The following is a 22,110-nucleotide window of genomic DNA, read 5'->3' as shown; positions in this document are numbered from 1 at the left end:
GTGGATGAATGTGAGCACAGTGAGGCGGTGGGTGTGGATTTCAGCAGTGGTGACAGTGGCAGTGTCACCTGGTGCAGGTATTTCCAAGCGCAGCGTGCAGGCTCTTGTTCCTTCGTGGTGCAAGTGCATAGCTAGTGGTGGAAAGTATGGTTACAAATAATGCTTTGTAGCATTTGCTCTATGAAACAGTTATTTTCTTCTTTGCATCTGTTGTCTTTTCCATGGAAATAAATAGGAGGCATTACTTTCGGAGCGACCAGCGTATATTAAACAAAGCGCTGAAGCTGCGCAGGCCGCCGCTAGAGGGCAAAGCAAGCTAAACAATCATCATCCCTAGAGCGACAAAGAAAACGATGTCACTCTAGGAGGCCTCTGCCATAGCACGATGTGAATCACCAAAACGGGCTTACCCGGAGCTAAGGCCAAAAAGGGGCACCGACGGGAAAGCCGAGGCTAAACACGCAGCCTGCAGCCCCAGCAGGATGTGTCCGCCCGCAGCTGCCGGGCACAGTGACTCAAGGACAGGCAAAGCACGGCCTGCTCGCACGCTCTGGGCTTGACAACCCAGTGACCTACATCCGTCTCCGTAGGACTGAGAGCAGCTCCTCGCTGTGCTACGGCCTGGTGCTGCAGTGTGCATCGTGCAGTGGGGGGTGGAAGGCAAATTAATTAGGAAAGCATTGGATTTGCTTGGAAAGAAAAACATTAACTGTAAATTAATTCAATCTTGATCAATGCTTACCCAATTTGTTTCTTTTTTTTCTTTACACATCTATTTTTAGAACTGTCTCATTTTGAATTTGAGTATCACCGAATGTGAAAGCTTCATTTCTTTCACATCCACCACAGACACTTGCTAAGTATTTCTGAGAGCTCGTTGCTGTAGTTCTCACTTAACCAGCTCCTGTCGTACTTACAAGATGAAATGCTGGCATTTTTGTGTTTTAGGCATTGTACCACTACATCAGATAGCAATTAAAACAAACGCCTTGATGATAACTGCTGAGCTTCACATTAAGCAACATTATTTTATACCAACACAGGAAAATGTCAGTAGGTGTTAACTATAAAAGAACATTCAGAGCAGCTCCTAGTATTCGTAAAAAAAAGGAGCATATCTAAGCAAAAAAGTGCACTCAGAGAGGTACTTGTCAGAGACACAGTTACAGGGAAACGAAGCCCCGCATTAATTGCTTCTCTGGTAGTTACCTGTAATAGCAAGTATCTGCCACAACTCACCTCTCCCAGCTGAGAATAACCATACACTGCTACTTTCTGGCCACAACAGTATGAAGCTGTACAGATGCTTTCAGTGCTACATGTGCTGCACATGACTGCACTTCTTTGTGCCTTTATCTGAAGAATACAGAGGGCAGCAGCTGAGACATGAGCTCTATTTAAATCGTTCTCATCGCTGCCCACAGCTCTCATCTTTTCCTCTATTTATTGTCTGAAGCATCACTGATGAATCTGAATCAGTTCGATTGACGTTGCTTTGCCTTTGGACAGCTTAGTCTAACTCTCATTGGTTATTTTGATCCTCCTGTGCAATGAAAAAAGCCAACTTGGATAAAGCTGAATGAGCAGTACTTAATGTTTTAAGCAGATTTCAGGGCTTCCCACAATTTCCTTAAATTTTATGCTAAAACTCTTTGAAATTGTCCTTACAAAAGCAGGAAAATACTTCAGGACTGTTTAACAGAAACATCTGAGTGGTGTAATGGTAAAAAGCTCTCTCCAGACGTACAATTAGCCCGAGCAGCCAACCAGGACCTGCATTCAGCTCTTTGCAGCAGCAACGCTCACATCAGCAGCCCGTAGAACATCGGCAGGGAAAAGCCGTGGGCCAGCACATCCCCCGGCCGTCTCTTCCCCGCACAGCTCCGCTGTCCCCTTCCTTCTCCTCAGGAGCTGCTGTGAGGTGAAAGCCAGAGAGCCAGGGAGCTGTGAGGGCACAGCGGGGCCGGAGGCACTCCCACCACACCGAAACGCTCGGAGCTTCCATCTTAGGGCTGGGCACGAGAGCCGGCTCTCACAGCAACGCTCCCAGAAACGTCAGCGGCGGCGGGACAGGAGCGAGCGAGGCGCCTGACGACCACCAGCCCAGAGACGCGATACGCGCCCCGCCGCGGGACGCCGCCCGCCGCCTCACAGTGCGCGTGCGTGTGAACATCGCGCGCTCCAGCAGCGCGGCCGCGGCCTGCGCTTGTGCACTACGCGCCCTCACGTCAGCTCCCCCTCATGCCCCTTCTTTTTTTTTTTCCATCATGCCTCGCAAGGAGCCGGCTCTCGCGAGAGAGCTGCGTTCTCGCGGCAGCCGCCATCTTGAAGAAGGACGATCACGTGACCGCGTGCAGCCGTTCGCCTCCGCCTTCCCCTCCCCCACCCAGCGGGAACCGGGCCCGAATCGCCCTTCTCAACTGCCGCCGCCGCCCTGGGGCCGTGACCGCTCGCTCAGACGTCGCTTTTTGAGGATGCCAGAAAAGCTCGCTGGTTTTATTTTTATTTTTACTTTTTTTTCCGGAACGAGGCGCCTCAGAGGCGGGACGAGAAGAGGAGCGGCACGTCACGTGATGGCAGAGCGCAGGGCGAACGCGCCAAGACCCGGCAGCGGCGGAGAGGGTGGGGGATGGGCGCGCGAGAGAGCGGCGGCGACCACGTGACCGGCTAGATCCCGGAACGTAGGGGGGTCGGGGATCACGTGGTACGGAGCGCGCGCCAGCGGCGGGCTAGGCGTCACGTGGGAGCGGCGCGCGGCGCCGTCACGTGGTGCGTCGCGGCGGGCGGCCCCAGCCCCCTCTCTTCCCCCTCCCCTGCGAGAGGGGAGGGAGGGCCAAGATGGCGGCCGGGAGTTAGAAAGCGGCGAGCGGCGGGGCTGGCGGCGGAGACTTTCGGGACCGGTCGCCGGAGGATCGGGGACGAGAGAGAGTAAGTCTGCCTCCGCCGTTCCGCCTGTTTGTTGGTTCCTTGGCTTCGCTTCGAGATGCGGCGGGGGCGGCCGCGGTGCCCCCGGGGGTCCGCTCGTCTCGGCGCGACGCGGCCCGTGGGGCGCTCCTAGGCGGCAGGGGCCGCGCCGAGGCGGAGCGGCGTTCCCGCGGCGCCTCTTGGCCTCCCGGTGCCAGGCGGGCCCGCGCCGCCGCCCTCGCCTTGGGGTCCCCGCCGGGCCGGGGCCGGGCGCGGGGGAGGCCGCCGCCCCTCGGGTGCCGCGCGAACTTCGGGGGCGGGAGGGCGGCCGGGGCTGCGGGGATCGGGCTGCGCGGGGGCGGCTTCCGTGCTCGGAACTGCCGCTCCGGGCCGGGCTCGGCCGTCCGCCTTTGTGCGCCCGTTTCGGGGCTGCAGGGCGGAACGCCGCCGGAGCGGAGCCGGGGGCGGGAGGGGGAAGGGGCCGAACGGGTTCGGCGCCGTTAGGCGCTGCTGTGCCTGGAGACTCTTTGCCTTTCCCCGCGGTCCTGATGCCGCGAAGGGGATCCGAAAAGCGAGGAAGGGCCGAAAACAAAAGTAGCGCACGGGACACGATTACGCAGCCAATTCTGATCCCAACCCGGAAGTTTATGTCCGGAACACGTGTTGGCGAGGCTGCGGGCTGCGACCCTCCGGCTGCGGCGGCTCGGGCACGGTAGAGCACCGGGGCGGCCGTTGGGAGCGGCTGCGGCTCGAGCCCCGCCGCGCGGAGCGGCCCCCGCCCTGGGGCAGCCGCAGCGCCGCGAGCCGCCGCACACGGAGCTCGGCGGGGTGAGTCGTGCGCCGCGTCAGAACGCCCCGATGGTCTGAAAGTGGGAAGAGGGGCCGCGTTGGTTTCTCTTTTATTTCACCGCTGTTTCGTTCTTAGTTTCAGTTGATGTCGTTCTGTGTTTTCAGGGTGTGAAATAGAGCTCTTGCAGTTTATATATTGGTAGCCTTGCTCTTGGTGTTTGATAGCTGCTGAAACTTGCGTGGTAATTGAAAGGCTTAAAGAGCAGTTGACACAATCTAGCACATCATTTCAACTGCCTGTGCTACCTTTTTAAGGAAAAAAAAACCCCTCTAGTTAAGAATTAACTTAGTGATAAACTTTGAAATACCTGAGTTGTCTGGATTAAAATGACAGGTAAAAATACGTGAATGTTTTACAATCTTGTTTTTGTTTTCCTAAATTGTAAGCCTTGAGCTCATTGTGTAAAGCAAAGAATTTACTATGGTGGAAATCTTGCAAACAGGATCATATTCAGCTCATTTTTCTGTTTGTTCCTTACTGGCACCTTACATTAATGCAATATTATAATGCAATACATTGATGCAAGCTTAGAAACAAAATGTGGGGGGTTTGTCTTTCTGCTGAGCCGGTTCTTGGGAGTCAGAACTGGCTGCTTGAAGGCTGGGCCTTGGGCTATGCCTGCGACTGACTCCATGTGAGAAATGGTTCTAGTGTTCCAGTTCTGTTATTTTCTCTTCTGGGCTTTTACTTCTTAAATTTCTCTTGTCAGTATTCAGCTCTGGGGCCAAAAGCTGTGAGATGAGCAGAATCTATCTGGGTATTCAGAAAACTCTGTTCTGTGAGGTTGGAAGCTAGCATCCTTAAACTGTGAAGTTGTGCGAGTAGCATGCAGTCCAGAGAGCCAGGGGACTTCTCTGTTGTTTTTAGTACTGCATCAGCATTTGCGTGGTATCTCAAATGGCTTCCAGAGTATTTTGAGACCTCTGTTCCTCAGAAAGCTAATAAAAAGAGAACAAGAGTTGATTTAACAATGTCTGTGTCCCAGTCAAGTGCTTGTCTGAAGGGTTTGGCTATGGCCATGCTATGGTGATGGTGAAGTTCCGTTTGTGCAAGCTGTGGCACTGTAGTTCCTTAAGATTTATAGCTGAGTTCTTTAGCTACACAGTGTTGTGAAGTATGAATGGCAGACTGAGGACTTGAAAGCATTTTCATAGCTTGAGATTCTGATATGTTTTTTTTCCTTGGAGGAAGTGGAGAACAGGTTGTTTGACATGAGCTGCTGAATGTCTTTTGTTTTCCTTCTTTCTCCTAAAGCTAAAATGGAGGGAGGGGGAGAGCCAGGTTGGCATGGATACGTGTCATAATATTAAGCGTGGCGTTCTGGTTTTGTTTCTTTAAATCAGGAGTTATTTACATAATACACAGTGGTAATGAAACTGTCATTTTATCAGGGTTTCAGGCAGTGTGCTTGAGCAGTGTAGGGCCTTACAAAACATCAGGTTTATTCTGATAGTCCTCCTTGAAAAGGCAGCAGTGTTTTTCTTTTAATGCGAAGAAAAAAGCTGGGATACAACTGCTGTCCAAACGTTACAAAGGTGTGTTTTTTGGTTTATCAAACAGGTTGATTCTTTCTTTGTGACACTGGGCAGCCTGAGGAAACACAGCCAGCCTTGCCTGTGAGCTCCTGCTTGCTCAGAGCAGTTCTTGGACTGGTGAAATGTTCAGGGAACAGCTTGTAATATTCACAACTTTTTTTTATAAATATTTTCTTCTGGGGTTTTTTGAAATGTGGCAAACAGGTCCTTTATATAGTATTGCCAAAGCTGAGCTGCAGAGCTTGATAAAGTTGTTTTCACTTATGTTAACTAAGAAGCCTCCTACCTTGCAAGATTATGGGGCTGTTTCAGCTTGATAACGGTTCAGGCTCCATTAGTGCATGTCGCAGAAAATAAGCTATGGAGATACTGCTGCTCCTGTAACTTCATCATGTCTTTACTGACCTGAAGGTCTATGGAAGGCAGTAGGGAAAGGCATGGCGGTGTGGTGGCACGCACAACTTTCACCAAATCTAAAATGGGTGCCACGAATTCAGTGCTTTTAATGTAAAAATTCTACAAGTTCCAAATTCCTTTTGTTCTAGTTTGAAACAATGTCACTTTGTTCGTGGCATACAGAAACAAAATAAATGAAACGAGTTTGTCCAACTTTCATTGTCTGGGCTGTCTGACAGATGAGCGAACAATTGCTGCTGTTTCTCCCAGTGGTTGCTAACAATCCAGCAAAGGCCAATTTTTAAGGCTGTTAAAAGAGAGGTTAGGATGGTGGAAATGTAGCTGGGGGTTTTTTATGTGCAGATGGCTGTGATAGAGAAGTGGTGTCCCTAAACTAGTCAGATATGCTTTGGAATTCCAGGAGTTACTGTCCCAGCTTTTACTGGTGCTCATTTAGCATAAGTTTAGAAGTAGTGCTTGGATCACTTGCTTCAGTGAGTGATTTTTTTGGAACTCGTTTGTTTGCAGTACTGTAGCATTGTTTTAAGATTTAAACATGAAATGTGATTGAGGTAATGTTCAGCTTAACTTCAAATGGACTCAATAGGTTGTGGCACCATTTTAGGGCAGTTGGTGAAGATGAATTTATGGCTTTTTTTCTTGTGCTGGCTTTGCTCTGAAATTGGGACTCACAGCAAGCCCTTTCCTTGTGTTGCAAGAGCAGACTAGAAGTTGTTGCAAGTGTTCCTTTGTCTTTTTTCTTTAAGTAAACAGCCCCTAGCTTGTGATTTCCCACGTCTGAGTTCTGTATGGAGGGAGGTATTTATCCCTCAGCCACGTCCCAGCCGTGCCTCCTTCCAGAGATAGCTTGAGCAGAGCTACATGCAGACTCAATAATGATGCAGCTGGCAGTGTTTTTTCATTTGTATGTTTAGTTGTTTTTTCTGACAGCGTTGAGCAAAGATGTTGGTGCCGTGCAGAAGTGTCAGCTGTCTCCCAAATTAATACTGTGATGTTGTGCTTGCAAAGTGTATCAGAATCTTCAGTTTGAGGGAGTAACTGGTGTAAGCTTCTAAACTAGATGAGATGGTTGCTGTCAGTGTTTGAGTCTGAAAATAAAGAATTTATCGTCCCCATTTAAGTGTTTGTGTGTATGTATAAATATAAGCCCCTTTCTTGAGATGGGGCTTAATCCTTCTGAAAGGTGAAGTTAGCAGCTGGGTTTACTCACTCTTATTGAGCCACTGGAGGCTGTAGGAAATGGGCTGGTGGGAGGGGATGTCCTCTGAAGGAGCTGACGTGGGAATTTTCTGCTAGATGTCTTATCTTCTGGACCAGTAAACTTCAAACTAGGCAATTCTGCTGATCTAGATGATCACCTCAAGTGCCTTAAAGGAAAATAAACCCAGCAAAGTCTAGTTCAGACCTACGGAGTGGCCTTTGGGATGGTGCTAGGGCAGTGGCACTTCTGCCAGTCGCCGCTTGTTGCTTTGGTATTTCTCTGGGCAGTGCAGGCTTTGATGTGTGGAAATGCATCTTTCCTTCTCCCCAAACCTCACCTCCACTCCTCAGTTGTGCTGCTGCCACATGAGTACTCCTCCACCAGAAGGGGGTCTTTCCCTGCTGTTACTAAAACTAGGGAGAATGAGAATCAATTGCCTGAGGTTTTATTTACTGCAATTACCTGTTCTGCCAAACGTGCAAGGTAACGTGTGAGCAGCCAGATGGATGGGGCTGAGCTGCGTGCAGAGAGAAGGGCATGTATGCAAATGAGTGCTGTTTCAGTCTGTGAATGTGTGTCTAAAATGACAAATGTTGTGCTCTTACCTGCTGTGGTATATATGATCAGCTTTGTTACCAATGGTGGTAGTGAGGGCGTGGAAAGCAAGTGAAATGAATTTCAGCTTGAGTTGTACTTCAGAATATATGGTTCTCTTACTACTAGGGCAGAATGCCCTGGGGAGAGCATTTAGAAGAGCAGAAATACATCTGTCTTAAAACTATATTTGGCTTTTTATGTAAGGTTTTTATACTACCTAGAGTAGGCTTTTGAAATTAATTTTGCTTGTCCTACGCGTAAAGGAGCTCGTGACCTGATGCTGGTGTCCTATTTAATGTGTAGTTGACAAGCTATAATAATGTTGGAACATTTGATCTTTCCAAAACAGAATTTCTCCCATGAATGAATTGCTACCTAATGAAATGGCACGCGAGAAACAAATGCTTTCCTTACAAGCTTTTTATTGCTAAGTTGTTGTTACAAGATAAACTAAATGAATTTTAATTGTGCTTCCCTTGTGCAGTATGCTTCACTGACAGACGTGTATTAGCATAATAGTCTTTGCCACTTCTGCTGCTTGATATTTCTTGTGATGCTTGAAAATCAAGTATGATAAAGCCTAGGAAAGCTATCTTTTTTCTGTAAGTTTATGGGTGTGACAGCATTTTGTGTAGCAAACAGTTCTTTTTTCCTACATCTGAATTTGATTGACACAATGAAAAGATTTCAAAAAATATGCAAGTGAGCAAATACAGAACTTGAAGCTGTGTATGCAGGTCATTGTACTCATAGAATCTAGGAAAAGTGATTTAAAATAAATAAAATAAATTAAAATTAAATGTAACTTGTATTTGTGATCTTAATTTTTTAGAGATGGTGGAGCCAGGACAAGATCTGTTGCTTGCTGCTTTGAGTGAGAGTGGAATCAGTCCCAATGACCTGTTTGATATCGACTCTCCGGACGTGGTTCTTGCAACTCCGACTCCAGCTGTCCAGCAGGTTACAACAAAACCCAGTTTGTCAGAGGGCAGAAGAGTTTGTGCTTCATATAGCGGGGGGATGTGTAGCAAAGGGTTTAAGAGTGTGGGATTTCTATAGGTGTTGTTGCTTGGCAGTGCTGGGGTTAGAAAATGACTTTTTAATTCGTCTAAAAGTTTAATGTAAAGCAGTCCGAAATGAACTGTTTCTGTCAGTGTAATATTTTTGTCTTATCTGGCTTTACTGCACTGAATGGGGGTCATGCATTCTTGGAGAGCTCTTTGTGTTGATTGAGTCTTGCTGCTTCCTACCAAATGTGCAGGAGTTCAGCCCGGGATTTAAACCTCAGGACAGCATTAAATCTGTGAGAGCATGTTTTAGATGTGTTCTGGGAGCAGCACTGTCAAACAGTGACATCACAAAACTAATTACATTTTCTTTGTAGTTAACTAACATGGTGTTCAACACTTTGTAGGGGAATCAGCTGCTCTCATCTTTATTTTCAGTGCAGCTCTTGTTAATGGGGAATTCCTTAACTCATTAACTTGTGTTTCGGGTAGATATTAAGGCTGAAGTTTTCATAATAGACATTTGCTGATAGAAGTGCCTACTGATGCTTCCTTTCATTCCTCTGCAGTCAGTGCCACTTAGTGCATTAGATCTAGGGTTGGAAACTGAGGCCTCAGCTGCTGTGAAACAAGAACCAGAGACTGTATCAACTCCAGCCTTATTAAATGTTCGGGTAAGAACATGAAATATGTGTGTGTATATAACCTCATGAAGTGTAACAAAAAAGGCAGTACTGAGATAATGGCATTTTTATCACCCTGTGTGTTGAGACTGAAAGCTAAAATACCTGTGAGTTGCTAACTTTATTTCTGTCAATGAGGACAAGCAGCATACAAAAAAAAACATTCTGGGGTGTCCATTGGGGTGTCCACTGTGGCTTTAGTTCCCCTGTATGTGTATTCTGGGAGTATGGAGGTTGTGTAAACTTGATCCCTGAACTGTGTATTGCCTTTTATAACTGCAGGTAATTCTCAGCACCACAGTTGTGGTGGTTGCAGCTGAACTGAGAATGTAAAGGGCAGATCTGTGGTGAGGTGGATGGAGTTCAGTGTGCCTGAAAGGCTGCACAAATCTTAGAAGTAATTCAAGTTATTCACTCCAACAGTTGCAGAGCTGGTTTACGTGGTGTACATTCTCTTCAGAGTTTCTGTGCCCTTAGTAGTAAATGTTTCTGCTCAGATGATTAATTTTCATCACTTTAATTTGAAAAAATGCAAAATCTGGAACACTTACCAACACAATGCTGTACTTAAAGGCACTTTGCTCAGGCTGCTGTACCACAGAGCAGCTCTTACAAAGAGTTCTCAAAGCAGTGATGTCTCCTGGGCTCTATTTGAAAGGCTTGCAGAGTTTGTTTTTTCATGGTCATCTAAAATCTCCTTGGTTCTCTGTTGGTAGCAACCACCATCCACCACAACCTTTGTGCTGAATCAAATAAATCAGCTTCCAACGTTGGGGACTACAATAGTGATGACAAAAACGACGCCAGTTACAACGACGAGGCAGACTATTACTGTAGCAAAAATCATTCAGACCAGCACAACTACTCGACCCTCGGTTGCAGCACCAGCAGTACGGAATGCCTTGACCACTGCACCTTCAAAGGACCAGATTCAGCTGAAAGATTTGCTGAAGAATAACAGTCTTAATGAACTGATGAAATTGAAGCCACCTCCTAATATTGCCCAACCAGTAGCAACAGCAGCAAGTGAGTGTTCTTTTTTTTTGTAACAAAATTGCAGATGAATGGTGAAACGTGAAGATACTTGCACACCTATTTTCATTCACATTTAAAGTATCAGAATAAAATGAAGTGTCCAGGAAACCTTGTAAATGCTATTCTAAGTCTACAATTGATAGAATTCAGGGTGAAAGGAGTGGAAGATATCAGGCTTTGGAAAATCAAGCCTGTAGTTTACCATAAGGAATGAAAAAATGACATTTTAGAATGCAGCTGGCATGTTGGTAAAATTAATTCATGAACTGCACTGAAGTTGATAATTTAGCATCTTGAGCCTGCATGAGTTCTTGCTGTTTTAAATGCTCAATGCGGAACTGTGGCAAAAGAGTACATCTTGCATCTCATGAAAGAATTCATGGTATATGCTGATATTCTTATCACAGGGTGTTTCTCTAAGATATCTCCCATCAGAGGGAAGTCTTTATCCATGTATATTTCATGGGAAGCATCAAACCTGTTGTGTATAAAACCTTGATGTACTGAAAACTTGCTGCTTGCTTTTCATGTCACTGCTTTAAGATGTTACTGATTTGGTAACTTTTGATAGTCTTTTCTTGTGTGTTGTTTCTAACATGTGGATTGCATACATAGTCATCTTAAATACAGAAAACTGCATGTGTATTCTTAAGTTGCAATTTGATGTTAAACTTGCATGAAACTGACTTGGTTTTTTTCACATTATTTTTATTTTAATATGAGATGAGATCAGACTACTTGAATTTGCTTGAAAAGATCTCTGCTGCTTTGTGTGAGGTGCACAGGCTTCTTGCTATATCCTCATTGTCTTTCAAATAAGGTTTACTGCTTTTTTTATAGGCAGAATTGGAAGTAACATGTTCTTTCATAGGAGAAATGCTTTATAGGATTTCTGATGGAGCCCTCTGCTAAGTGAAAGCTCCAAGCAGCATCTAAGTAATAAGTAATTAGCAAGACCCAGTAGGTGTTTCTGCAGCACAGCTGTAGGAAATAGTTCAGTATGGTTCTTTAAGTGAAAAGGAAACATGCAACTTCTACAACTGCATTTCTAATCCTGTGTGTGTGGTTGTGTTTCAGATTCTTTTTTGTGCTTATTCAAATAGAACTAGACAAATACCTTTAGAAAATTCAGTGGCAGAGAATTGTGTGGAAGGAAATGCAGTCTCTGTGTAGTTCAGGTAACTGAAGTTCTGGACTGAAAGCAAACAAATTACGCAGCTTCTGTAAGGCAAACGCTTTATTTGTGCAGTTGTCTTAATTGTGTTCTGGGATCATTTGCACTAAACACATTGACTTAGCAACCTAATGGAAGCTTGACAGCTCCTCCAAATAATTCACATCTATCCTTGTATGAATTTAATTCAGCACGAAGTCCTGTTTCTGGTTGCTCTCAAGTGTGGGTGAGGACAGGCAAGTTAACAGAACCCTTCAAGATGGAGGCTTTATTTTGTGAACTGAACAACTGAGACCAAAGTTGATTTTCTTTTTTTCAGAAATAATTGTAGTTCCGCCTAAGGTGGTAAATGCCACCAGAGCAGGTAAGTTCCTTTCTGTTGAAACATCGGACTTTCTGGTTTGTTGTTTAAACTCCAAAGATTGACAATGTGGAGTATTTCTCAGTGTTATGCCTAGATTTGGTGAAGGTATCTTCATTTTGAAACTAATACACACCTGGCAGATGTGGTATTGCATGGGAAGTTCCTGTTAGTAGCAGTGGGATTTAACTCTCCTTGTGTGCTCAGGGGCATTTTTGGTTCTGACAAAAACGCTACTTGTATTTTAAGGCATCTGTGTCCTACAGGATGGTAGCATCCTTCACTTAATGAGCGAGAGGAGAGGTTGTGCAGTCTGACTCAGAACATCTGAAGGGGATTCTGATTGACCACAGCTGTTTCTGTTCTTGTTTGGTAGCTGATCTAAGCAATGGTGCGGTGAAGAAGGAGGCTTCTACAAAAGAGGTAGCGAGAATATGGATAAATGATGTTAAAATGAGAAGTTTTTCACCTACTATGGTAAGTAGTACAAATAGTTAATTCACCAAATGAGTGTGTATTTTATTGGCCACAGCCAAGTGTGACTAGTTCTGGTGGTTACTCATACATGCCTTTTGTGCAGTAGAACAGTAAGGAGTGCATCTGTTGCTTCAGAAGCTCCGTTCCTCTGCTGGATGAGTACTTGATTGGGTGACTAAAGCTAACAGCTGTGCAGAGCTGACAACTTGTGTACGAAATGATAGCTTCGAGTCACTGCTTTTTACAAGCAGGAAAGTGTGTTCTGGTTAAAGTTGATAAACTGAGTTGCTCTGTTTTAAGACAGTTTGATTTAAAATATCCCCATCTGTGTAACTAGCAATGGGGAAGCTAAAAGACTCCAGCATGGCTGATTGTTTGGGTGGTTCGATCTAGGACAGTAAACTGAATATCATTCAATATTCACAAGCTGTAGGTAGAATTCAGGTGCTGTGAACTCTTGAGTAACCAGTGAAGATGCTGAAACTAGAATCAGGCTGGTTTGTGATAGCAGCTCACAGCGACTGGCCTACAGAAGGCTGTTCAGGTGAATTTTGTAATGTTAAACATTAGAGTAATAATAGTGAAGGACTTTGAATTGTGGTTGAGTGTACTTTTAGAATTTTCGTAGATCAAGATGACATTAAAAACAGAATTCAAATTTTGGGAATGTAGAATCTAACTGTGATAACTATGGTAACTGCTCCCTGGAGTTGTGAAATTGTGTAATAAATCTGTAAGTAGGGTGATGTTATGGGAGTACTGGGAAGTTAGATTTTCTTACTACTAACTAATTGTTGTTTGTTAAAGGCAGTTCTGTGCTCCAAGTTTGACTTTAATGTATTGTAAGAACAATTGTTCTCTCTGCAAAAGAGGGGAAGCTCCCGCACATTGTCCAGGTTTGCTAGAGCCTAAGAAATGCAGATTTCCCTTTGTAGTTTGCCTGGCAGCTCACTGGTTCATCTTGTACTTATGATGGGAGGACATTCAAGTGCAACTTGATTGCATTTCTCAGTTCAATTTCCAGGACACAGTTAAATATCACATTAATACTCTAATGCAGGTATTTCTCTATTCTAGAAAGTTCCAGCTGTAAAAGAGGAGGAGGAACCTGAGGAGGAAGACGAGGAAGAAATGGGCCATGCAGAAACTTATGCAGAGTATATGCCAATAAAATGTATGTCTTGGCTGTGACAAAAAGCTGAACTGTTGATAGCTATAATGTAACTATGGCAGAGTAAATAGCATATGCTAAAATTCCCATAGGATTTTAACTGGATTGAGTAAAACAGGCTTGTGATTTAGGGGGTGTTTTTCTCTAGGTATTTTTTTCTTCCATAGCACTCAGTTTTGGAAGTACACAGTATTGTTTTTTAATAGGAAGAGAATTCTTTCCAGAAGTGCCTGTTTCAGAAGTGCAGTTGAACCAAAATGTTTTGATTTGTTTTTAACCTGTGTGAAGCTTTCTTCAGCAGAGAAAATAACCTTGTAAAAGGATTAAGTGTTCACTGCTACGCTTAAAAATTCATTTTGAGTCTTTAGGAGTGAAACTTACCCTATGCATTTTCTGCCTATGTTGTTCCTTGCTTATTTTCCAGAACTGACTTTTTTTCTTTAAAAGAGAGATATTTTTTACAGACGTTAATTGCAGTTTCTTCCTTTTTTCCTCTTTATTGTCATTAGTGACAGAAAGGTGTGATCTTACTTCCTAATTGCTTTGTGCTGTGAAAGCAAAGCAAAAAGAAAACATTGCATGGGGTTTGTAGTTAAATGGTTAAATGTTTTTAGTCCCAGATTAGATCTGCCAGCAATTAAACTATGCCTGTTCTAAATTTCTTCTCCTTTCATTCCACTTACAAACAGCACTACATAAATAGAAGAATGTTGCTTTTGTGATTCTGGCATCTTGAGTCTGCCTCTTTGGGGGGGGAGGCAAGGTTCAGGGCAGTTTCTCTCAAATATCAAATGCATATGTTTTTAATTTGTTATGACATGAGCTTCTGTCTTTTTTTTAAAGAAGGGTAAGATGGTGAGAAAAGAAACAAAGTTCAGAATTGCAGTTATATGCTCAGATTTATGTATTGCTTTGCATGTGGAAGTTTAACTCAATTTTGAGTAATTTTGTGCAATGAAATGTTTGTCAAGTTCAACCTTTGCGGTGGACAACTGCAGTTTATTTTAACAAATACAGTAACCTGTGTTGCAGCAACAAAGCTGTTTGTTGTGCTCTCATCTTTCCCTCTTTCCCTTCCTCCCATTACCTTTCCAACCAGTGAAAATTGGTCTGCGTCATCCTGACCCAGTAGTGGAAACCAGTTCGTTGTCCAGTGTGACCCCTCCTGATGTGTGGTACCAGACGTCGATATCAGAAGAGACCATTGATAACGGATGGTTGTCAGCTTTGCAGCTTGAAGCAATCACTTATGCAGCCCAGGTATGCTGGATAGATAGGTACAGCTTAAAAACTAACATGGACTATCTGACAAGTGCAGCCATGTCAGTTTTATAGTGAGGAGATAGCAGAAGCTCAGAGCTGTAAGGTGCATTAAGAGGTTGTAGGTGAGCTTCACTGCAGATGAATGCGAGGTGCTACACCTAGGGAAACACCGTCCAGTCGACTTCCACAAAGCAGATCTCAAACTGTCTTACAATTCACAAAGACATTTCAGTTATTTATTACTGTGAAATAACTGAATGGGCTGCAGCAGCCCTAATTAAGAAAGCCAGTGATGTTTGATATCATTGGGAAAGGTATTAAGAAGACTAGGTATTATTTTACTACTGAATTAAAATCTCAGTAGACCAACATGATTATGTTGACATGCAGTGAGCTGCATACTCAGGGAGGAAGTGGAGGTTAGCAGACATGGGAAGATCATAGGAATAAGTTGCCTCTTAGTCTTTTTTTGCCTGAGATTTCTCAGGCTGGTGAAGAGAAAAATAAAAGGGGATACAGCCGAGGTTTGCGTAGTCAAGAAGACAATAGAATTGTTCTTCAGATCTCACAGAAGTGGCAGTAATAGGAGCTAGGTGAGACTGACAAAAGAATGCTTCTTTACACAGGGCAGTGATCATCTTGGTCTTGTTGCTGCGAAAGGCTGTGGAGAGTTTTAAAACAATAAATATAAATCTGTTAGTGGCTGCTGCATTCATATCCACCAATTCCTGACACTGAGGGAAGGAGATGGGGATCAGGAGCACATGAAGCAGCCAAACTCATCCCCTAAATAGGAATGCCTCTTCATGCTGTCAGGGACTGTTTGGCTGGGAGGCTTGCTGGTCTCATCCAGTAGGATGCTTCTTAGGCTTGTTTGTTGATGACATTTTGCAGTGATGTATTCTGGAGAATGAATACAAATTTTTGTTCTTTGTCCTACAGCAACATGAAACATTCCTTCCCAATGGAGACAGAGCTGGATTCTTGATAGGTGATGGTGCTGGTGTAGGAAAAGGAAGGACCATAGCTGGGATCATCTATGAAAATTACTTGTTAGGCAGAAAAAGAGCAGTCTGGTAAGTGTATGTGAATTCCTTAGAGCAGACACTGCAGTGTCTGTGTACTTCAATTCAGTGTAAGCTGTCTTCTGAGGAACAGTTTGCCAACTGATCTTTGAACTTCTAAAGTAACTTAAAGTAAATGCTTTTCTTATATTTTCAGGTTTAGCGTGTCAAATGATCTGAAATACGATGCTGAAAGAGATTTGAGAGATATTGGAGCAAAAAACATTTTGGTTCATTCACTAAACAAGGTGTGGAAACTTTTTTCTATGTACAGTTGAGGCAAAACTGTAGGTATGCCTGTGTGACAAGTTGTGTGTTAACTGTTGCAAGAATATACTAATTTTATTAAAATTACTGCCTGGGTCTTGTTTGACAGGCCGCCTTCTTACGAAGATCCATGCAGTAGTTCAAGTTAATCATGTAAATAGGCCCCTTGTAGGATTAAGTCTTAGCATGTGATATTTGTTAAGCACTGTTCTTCAAACCACTACTGACACTGGTAGGAGAGTATTTTCCAGTAGTTGAGATCATCCTTAAATCTTCCAGACTCCACTACTTTCTTTTTTTTTACTCCCCAGCATGCATTTTATGTGTAATACACTTTGTGTATGATGGCTGAATAATAGAACTTCTCAGTAACGTATTAAGGCAGCAGTAGAATATAAAGTTATTTTCTATGCTGTCTGCTTAGATAAAATGTGAAATGTGATTACTATCTGAGTTTGCTGAACTTAAGATTCCTTTTGAGTTACTGTTTTTGCTTTGTGAAGTCTTAATTTCTAAAAATGCAGTGAAGCTTCTGGAAACTGTCATTTACAGTCGTGGCCACGATACACTAAATAGCTATAAGGAATGCATCTGAACAACAACAAAAGTTAACTGTATTTAAGGAAGCCGTGAAGTTGGAGAACCCAGACGTTGATCTTTGAGGCCTCAAATCTAGTCCTCAGGCACACGTTTAAGCAGAATGCTGTATGACCTCTTAACAGAATTTCCCTTAGGCAGATGTGCCCTAAGCGTGAGGTGGGGGTCCAGGAGTTCTGCGTACACAGATGTTGAGCTCACCAGCACGCCTGTGTGATGAGGTAGATGGCTCTGAGAAGGAATTCCTTAAATCTATTTCTGTTGCAGTTCAAGTATGGGAAAATTTCTTCTAAACATAACGGAAGTGTGAAGAAGGGGGTCATCTTTGCCACATACTCTTCTCTTATTGGTGAAAGTCAGTCTGGTGGTAAATACAAGACCAGATTAAAGCAGCTTCTTCACTGGTGTGGTGAAGATTTTGATGGCGTTGTATCCTTTATTTGGAGTTAGCTGTTATTAGTGTACATCTTTGAAAAACAGTCCTGTATTTTTATTTGCTGATGCTTCTAGGTATTGCTCTTTTGTTGTGATAGTAATGAATTTATGTCCTTGGAGAGTAGACTCATGTGGCAAATCTATTACCATTGCATCATTATGATGCAGCTGTTGTACCAGAGATTAACTTCTGCTTTTTCTACAGAATAGGTGTAACAGTGCTCAAGTTTACACTGTGCCTCTCTCCAGGATGTTCAGTTCTTTCTAGGAGTGTTGCTGATACTTTAACGAATTCAGTTGTGAAAAGCATGTGTAATTGTCTTATTAAATAACAGTGAAATGTTTTTTTCCTGAGTTTTAATTGAAAAATGTGACTGGTATCTTTAAAATTTATTATTGTAACCTATCTTTAACTTGTGGCTTTTCTTGCTATCTCCTTTTAATGCTTCATTCAAAACAACTACAAAAAGCTTTTCCTTAACCATGGTTCAGATAGTATTTGATGAGTGTCATAAAGCCAAGAATCTCTGTCCAGTTGGTTCATCAAAGCCAACGAAAACTGGTCTGGCTGTATTGGAACTTCAAAATAAGCTTCCAAAAGCTCGGGTTGTTTATGCCAGTGCCACAGGTACGTACTGTCTGGTGTGTATTAAATGTCTCTGTGTGCTTTCACAGGTGCTGTTACAACTTATGTTGTTCTCCTAGGTGCGTCTGAGCCAAGGAATATGGCGTATATGAACCGTCTTGGAATATGGGGTGAAGGGACTCCATTTAGGGAATTCAGTGACTTCATTCAGGCTGTTGAAAGAAGGTAATATTTTGCAGAGCTATAGCAAGAATGTTTGTCATTGAGTGTGCTTTCCAGTTCCTTTGTTGTCACTCACGTAATCCTCTACAAACTCATCCTGTCACACACGAAGGTCTTTCTGCCTCTGGATTCTAAATCCAGCAAAAATGCCACTGATGTGGTGAAAGAAGGACGTTTCCCCTCACTTGCTGAAGATTTTGAGACTTCAGAAATTGGTTACGAAAGTGCTCCTCTAAAAATGTCATTGGAGTGGAGGAGAGAACGTTTTGCTACTGATGATTAAAACTCAGTGTGTACTGAGTAAGTGCAGTATAGTCAGAGTCTCACTGTGTGCTAAAGCCCTCCAGTGTCTGAGTGCTCAGCTTAGGCAAGGACTAGTCTTGTTGATTTGCTTTCTGGCAGAAGAAACCAGAGAAATTATGTATGCTGTTGAAAGCTACTACGGATTTCACAACTTCTTCAAAATAAATAAATGTGAGAGAGGTTGGGAAATAATGCCACTGCTGTATTCCTTGTTAGGTGAACATGTAATATATTCTGTTTCTGCCTCTTTGACAAGGATTTCACACACCTGGGAATGTTACAGTAGGGTTTTGTGTGCATCTTCTTGCACACCATCTACCTGATGTGTGATTTTTCTAGACTGCAAATTGTGTCTCCATGTTTATTAGAGTAAGCATTAAATGAGTGTTAAAGAAATTGGAGATCCAAGCTTGTGAACAGGTGAGCTTTGCAGTTGACATCTGTGCTCTCAAGGTGATATTGCTAAAGGTGCTTTGCTCTTATAAAGAACAGAATTATTTTCCTACCAGCATAAATCTCAGTAACTTAACGTGGTTTTGTATGTATTTTAAATCCTTTTTGGTGTGTATAAAACTGCAATGCAATATTTTGTTGCATATTTGGCCAACCTTGTTATCCACATACAACTTAATATTTGATATCTCCTAGTGCATGGGGGGGAAGCAAGTGAATGTTTGTGCTTATTGGAGTCATACAGTACTCAAGAGTTAGGGATCTCACTTTACCCAGAGGACAAATTTCACGACCCTCTAATTAGCACTGTTTAGTTAAACACAACTGTTGACTTTTTGCAAACATTCCTCCATATCCCTAAGCAGCTGTTTTGCTTCTTCAGCAGTAAAGTGTTTTTGTTTTTTAACAATCATTGCTCTTGAAAGTGGACTTTTAATATGGACTTCATCTGTTTTTATTTTAGAGGTGTTGGTGCCATGGAGATAGTTGCTATGGATATGAAACTGAGAGGAATGTACATAGCAAGACAGTTGAGCTTTTCAGGTGTAACCTTCAAAATTGATGAAGTTCTGCTCTCACAGGAATACGTTAAAATGTACAATAAATCTGTGAAACTGGTAAGAATGACTTAAACCTGCTTCATGCCTTGACTTCGGAGTTCTGAGCTACTTGAATTAAATCTTAATGCTCCTGAAATAAAATGTAGTGCTGTTGAAATACAGGAATGGCATCTGCCTGTCAAGATTTCTCCATTTCAGACTTCAGCAGATGCTGCTAATTCTTGTTTGGAGTTATAAAAGCTGTAGTTTTGGGTGTATCTTCCAATATCACTATGGTACTAGGAGAAAATTAATTAGAATGATGGGATATCCTGAGTTGTAAATGATACATGGGTGTCATAGAATCACAGGGATTGGAGGGGACCTCAGGAGATCAAGTCCAACCCCGCTGTTAATCAGGTTCCCTATGATAGTTACACAGGTGGGTGTCCAGGTGGGTCTTTAGTGTTTCTGTAGAAGGACCCTTGGCAATCTGTCTGGGCAGCCTGTCCCAGTGCTCTGTCACCCTTACTGTAAAGAAGTTCTGCATGGTTTGTGTGAAACTTTCTGTGTTCAGGCTTCAGACCCTTGCTCCTTGTCCTTTCTCTTGTCCTGGCCTCTATTGATTTGCCTCCCACGTCCCTTTAGATGCGTATAAACATTTATCAGATCCTCCCTCAGTGCTCTCTTTCCCCAGGCTGAGCAGACCCAGGTTACTCAGCCTTTCCTTACAAGGCAGATGCCCCAGGCTATTTCTCATTTTTGGTATAGTCAAGTCCAGTTCCTAACTCTACCTGTGAGTTAAGCCACCTATCCGAGAGCACTGTCAGAATGTATTTTGAACACAGGCTTAGGCCTATGATGGCCTCCCTGGATGTTTGTTCCACTGTTTTTCCATCACACTGAAGAGCTTTTTCCTAAGATGAAGCCTGAACTTCCTGACAAAACTTAATTACCCCTTGGACACGGATTAAAATGAACAGGGTCTTTACCTGCTGAACAAGTGCTTATGCATGACTCAGTATTCATATTGCATAGCTGCAGTAATTAATTTTAATCTTGGACAGGTATGACATGAACTTCAAAACAGCAGTTTACTTGACGAGGGTTGTTCAAAAGTCATTAGATTCATATCCAGAGCTTGCTTATTTGCATGTAGAAGTCTTACTTTCACATTCTTGTCTTAGGCAAGTTTTAAAGGTTATAAGAAAACATTGCAGAAGTGAAAGTGCAGCGGTTTTCTTTTGGATCTCACTTATACTTAATTATAGACAGTTCTCTTTGCTTTCTTACCTGAATGTATTAATGTAGAAACTAGATAATTAGAAAATGCTATGTATTTGCATTGGCAGTAGTGTAAATATACCCACTTTTCATTATGAGAGTAATTATGTTTTGAATTTACAAAGCCATAACTATTTTCTTCTGAGTTGTGTTTGATGTATGAGGAGTTTCCTTGACTTGCAGTCCCATAGTATTGTAACTTTAAACTTTGCTTGCCTTTATTTGGATACCAAGGAACATAACAATGTAGCCTTGAATCCCAGGTGTAAAGCAATTAACACTCTGTTCTTCAGTGGGTCAGTGCTAGAGAGAGGTTCCAGCAAGCCGCGGATCTCATTGACGCAGAGCAGCGAATGAAGAAATCCATGTGGGGTCAGTTCTGGTCTGCTCATCAGAGGTTTTTCAAGTACCTTTGCATAGCATCTAAGGTGAAGAGGGTGGTGCAGCTTGCTCGGGAAGAAATCAAGAATGGGAAAGTAAGTTGATCAAAGCTCACCTTTAAATACTTTTGTACAACATATGGCTCTGGTTTTCTTGGTTATGGGAAATATTTCCAGATGCGTGATAGCTGCGTGCTGTTGTGCATTCTGGTGTAGAAGCTGCTCAGTGAGCAGAAGTTGGGGCAGAAGTCAACTTAGTCATCTTGGTAACACCTTGTATTCGTTTGTCCTTTAGTGCGTTGTTATCGGCCTGCAGTCGACAGGAGAAGCAAGGACATTAGAAGCTTTGGAAGAAGGAGGTGGTGAACTGAATGACTTTGTTTCTACTGCAAAGTAAGATTTGGTCAGAATTGTGTTTTTAAAAAAAAAAAGTGTGTGGTAAAAGCTGCATGTATGCAAGATGTCGACAGAATTGCTGTGGTGAATTGTTCATTAGTTTAATTCCATGTTAAATGGTGCTTCATGTGGAACTGCTGGTCCTGTTCTACTCCAAGTGGGAGGGGAAGTAGGCTTGTGCAGTATGTGCTATGGTTACACACAGTCTTTTATCAATGAGCCAAATCCAACTCTGAGGCCACCTTGCTGAAGATCTTAAGTGTCAGATTACATTATTTAAGCAGTAAGAAAATGTCAGTGGAAATAATGCTATATACCAAAATGAAATGTAACAGGTTAAAGTCTCACATCACTGCTGTTTAGAGAGTGACGAATATTATGATACGGGTGATAATTACACAGGGTGCTTCTGTAACAGCATTCACAAGGAATAATTGTTCACAGAAGTCACACAAGCTACTGAAATGCCACTTAGAGGTTCTTCAAATGAGCACAAATCTGACTGAAGATTTCTTTTTTTCCTTAAACAGGGGAGTATTCCAGTCTCTTATTGAAAAGCACTTTCCAGCTCCTGACAGGAAGAAGCTTTTTAGCTTGTTGGGAATTGACTTGACTGCTCAAAGCAACAACAATTCACCCAGAGACAGCCCCTGCAAGGAGAACAAAATAAAGAAACGGAAAGGTAATACTTCTCTTCTTACACTAATACCATAATGAAAGTGGCAGCTTTAGAGCTACTGGAAGTGCACTTCAGGGAAAAAGCATGGGGATGTAAGCATCAGTAGCAGTTGCCATGAAAGAGCATGTTGCCAGTAGTTACAAAACTACTGAAGAAACAATGCTGTAAATTCTAGTTGCCAATTTGCTCGGAATCTGGGCTGATCTAGTTTGGAGTTGTATCCCAAGGTA

At 43.0% G+C, this 22,110-nt stretch overlaps 1 protein-coding gene across 2 annotated transcripts in view; it reads left to right on the top strand.

Moving 5' to 3' along the window:
• The first annotated feature begins 2,793 nt into the window (after positions 1 to 2,793).
• Positions 2,794 to 22,110, top strand: part of SBNO1 (strawberry notch homolog 1) — a 28,922-nt gene continuing 9,605 nt past the window's right edge. Inside the window, exons 1-17 of one of the 2 annotated variants that reach the window (XM_052691377.1) lie at positions 2,794 to 2,928; positions 8,337 to 8,464; positions 9,081 to 9,185; positions 9,911 to 10,220; positions 11,723 to 11,767; positions 12,141 to 12,241; positions 13,319 to 13,415; positions 14,512 to 14,672; positions 15,618 to 15,751; positions 15,897 to 15,987; positions 16,871 to 17,032; positions 17,531 to 17,666; positions 17,744 to 17,849; positions 19,066 to 19,219; positions 20,719 to 20,901; positions 21,101 to 21,198; positions 21,732 to 21,883. In XM_052691377.1, the coding sequence (XP_052547337.1) occupies positions 8,339 to 8,464; positions 9,081 to 9,185; positions 9,911 to 10,220; positions 11,723 to 11,767; positions 12,141 to 12,241; positions 13,319 to 13,415; positions 14,512 to 14,672; positions 15,618 to 15,751; positions 15,897 to 15,987; positions 16,871 to 17,032; positions 17,531 to 17,666; positions 17,744 to 17,849; positions 19,066 to 19,219; positions 20,719 to 20,901; positions 21,101 to 21,198; positions 21,732 to 21,883 (2,161 nt within the window). In that variant the 5' untranslated portion in view covers positions 2,794 to 2,928; positions 8,337 to 8,338. The remainder of the gene's footprint in view (positions 2,929 to 8,336; positions 8,465 to 9,080; positions 9,186 to 9,910; positions 10,221 to 11,722; positions 11,768 to 12,140; positions 12,242 to 13,318; positions 13,416 to 14,511; positions 14,673 to 15,617; positions 15,752 to 15,896; positions 15,988 to 16,870; positions 17,033 to 17,530; positions 17,667 to 17,743; positions 17,850 to 19,065; positions 19,220 to 20,718; positions 20,902 to 21,100; positions 21,199 to 21,731; positions 21,884 to 22,110) is intronic. The other variant, XM_052691378.1, reaches the window with a different exon arrangement.

Source organism: Tympanuchus pallidicinctus, unplaced genomic scaffold (assembly GCF_026119805.1).
Source record: "Tympanuchus pallidicinctus isolate F22 unplaced genomic scaffold, pur_lepc_1.0 scaffold28, whole genome shotgun sequence".
NCBI classification, from domain to species: Eukaryota; Metazoa; Chordata; class Aves; order Galliformes; family Phasianidae; genus Tympanuchus; species Tympanuchus pallidicinctus.
This window is presented reverse-complemented; position numbering and strand designations above follow the sequence as displayed.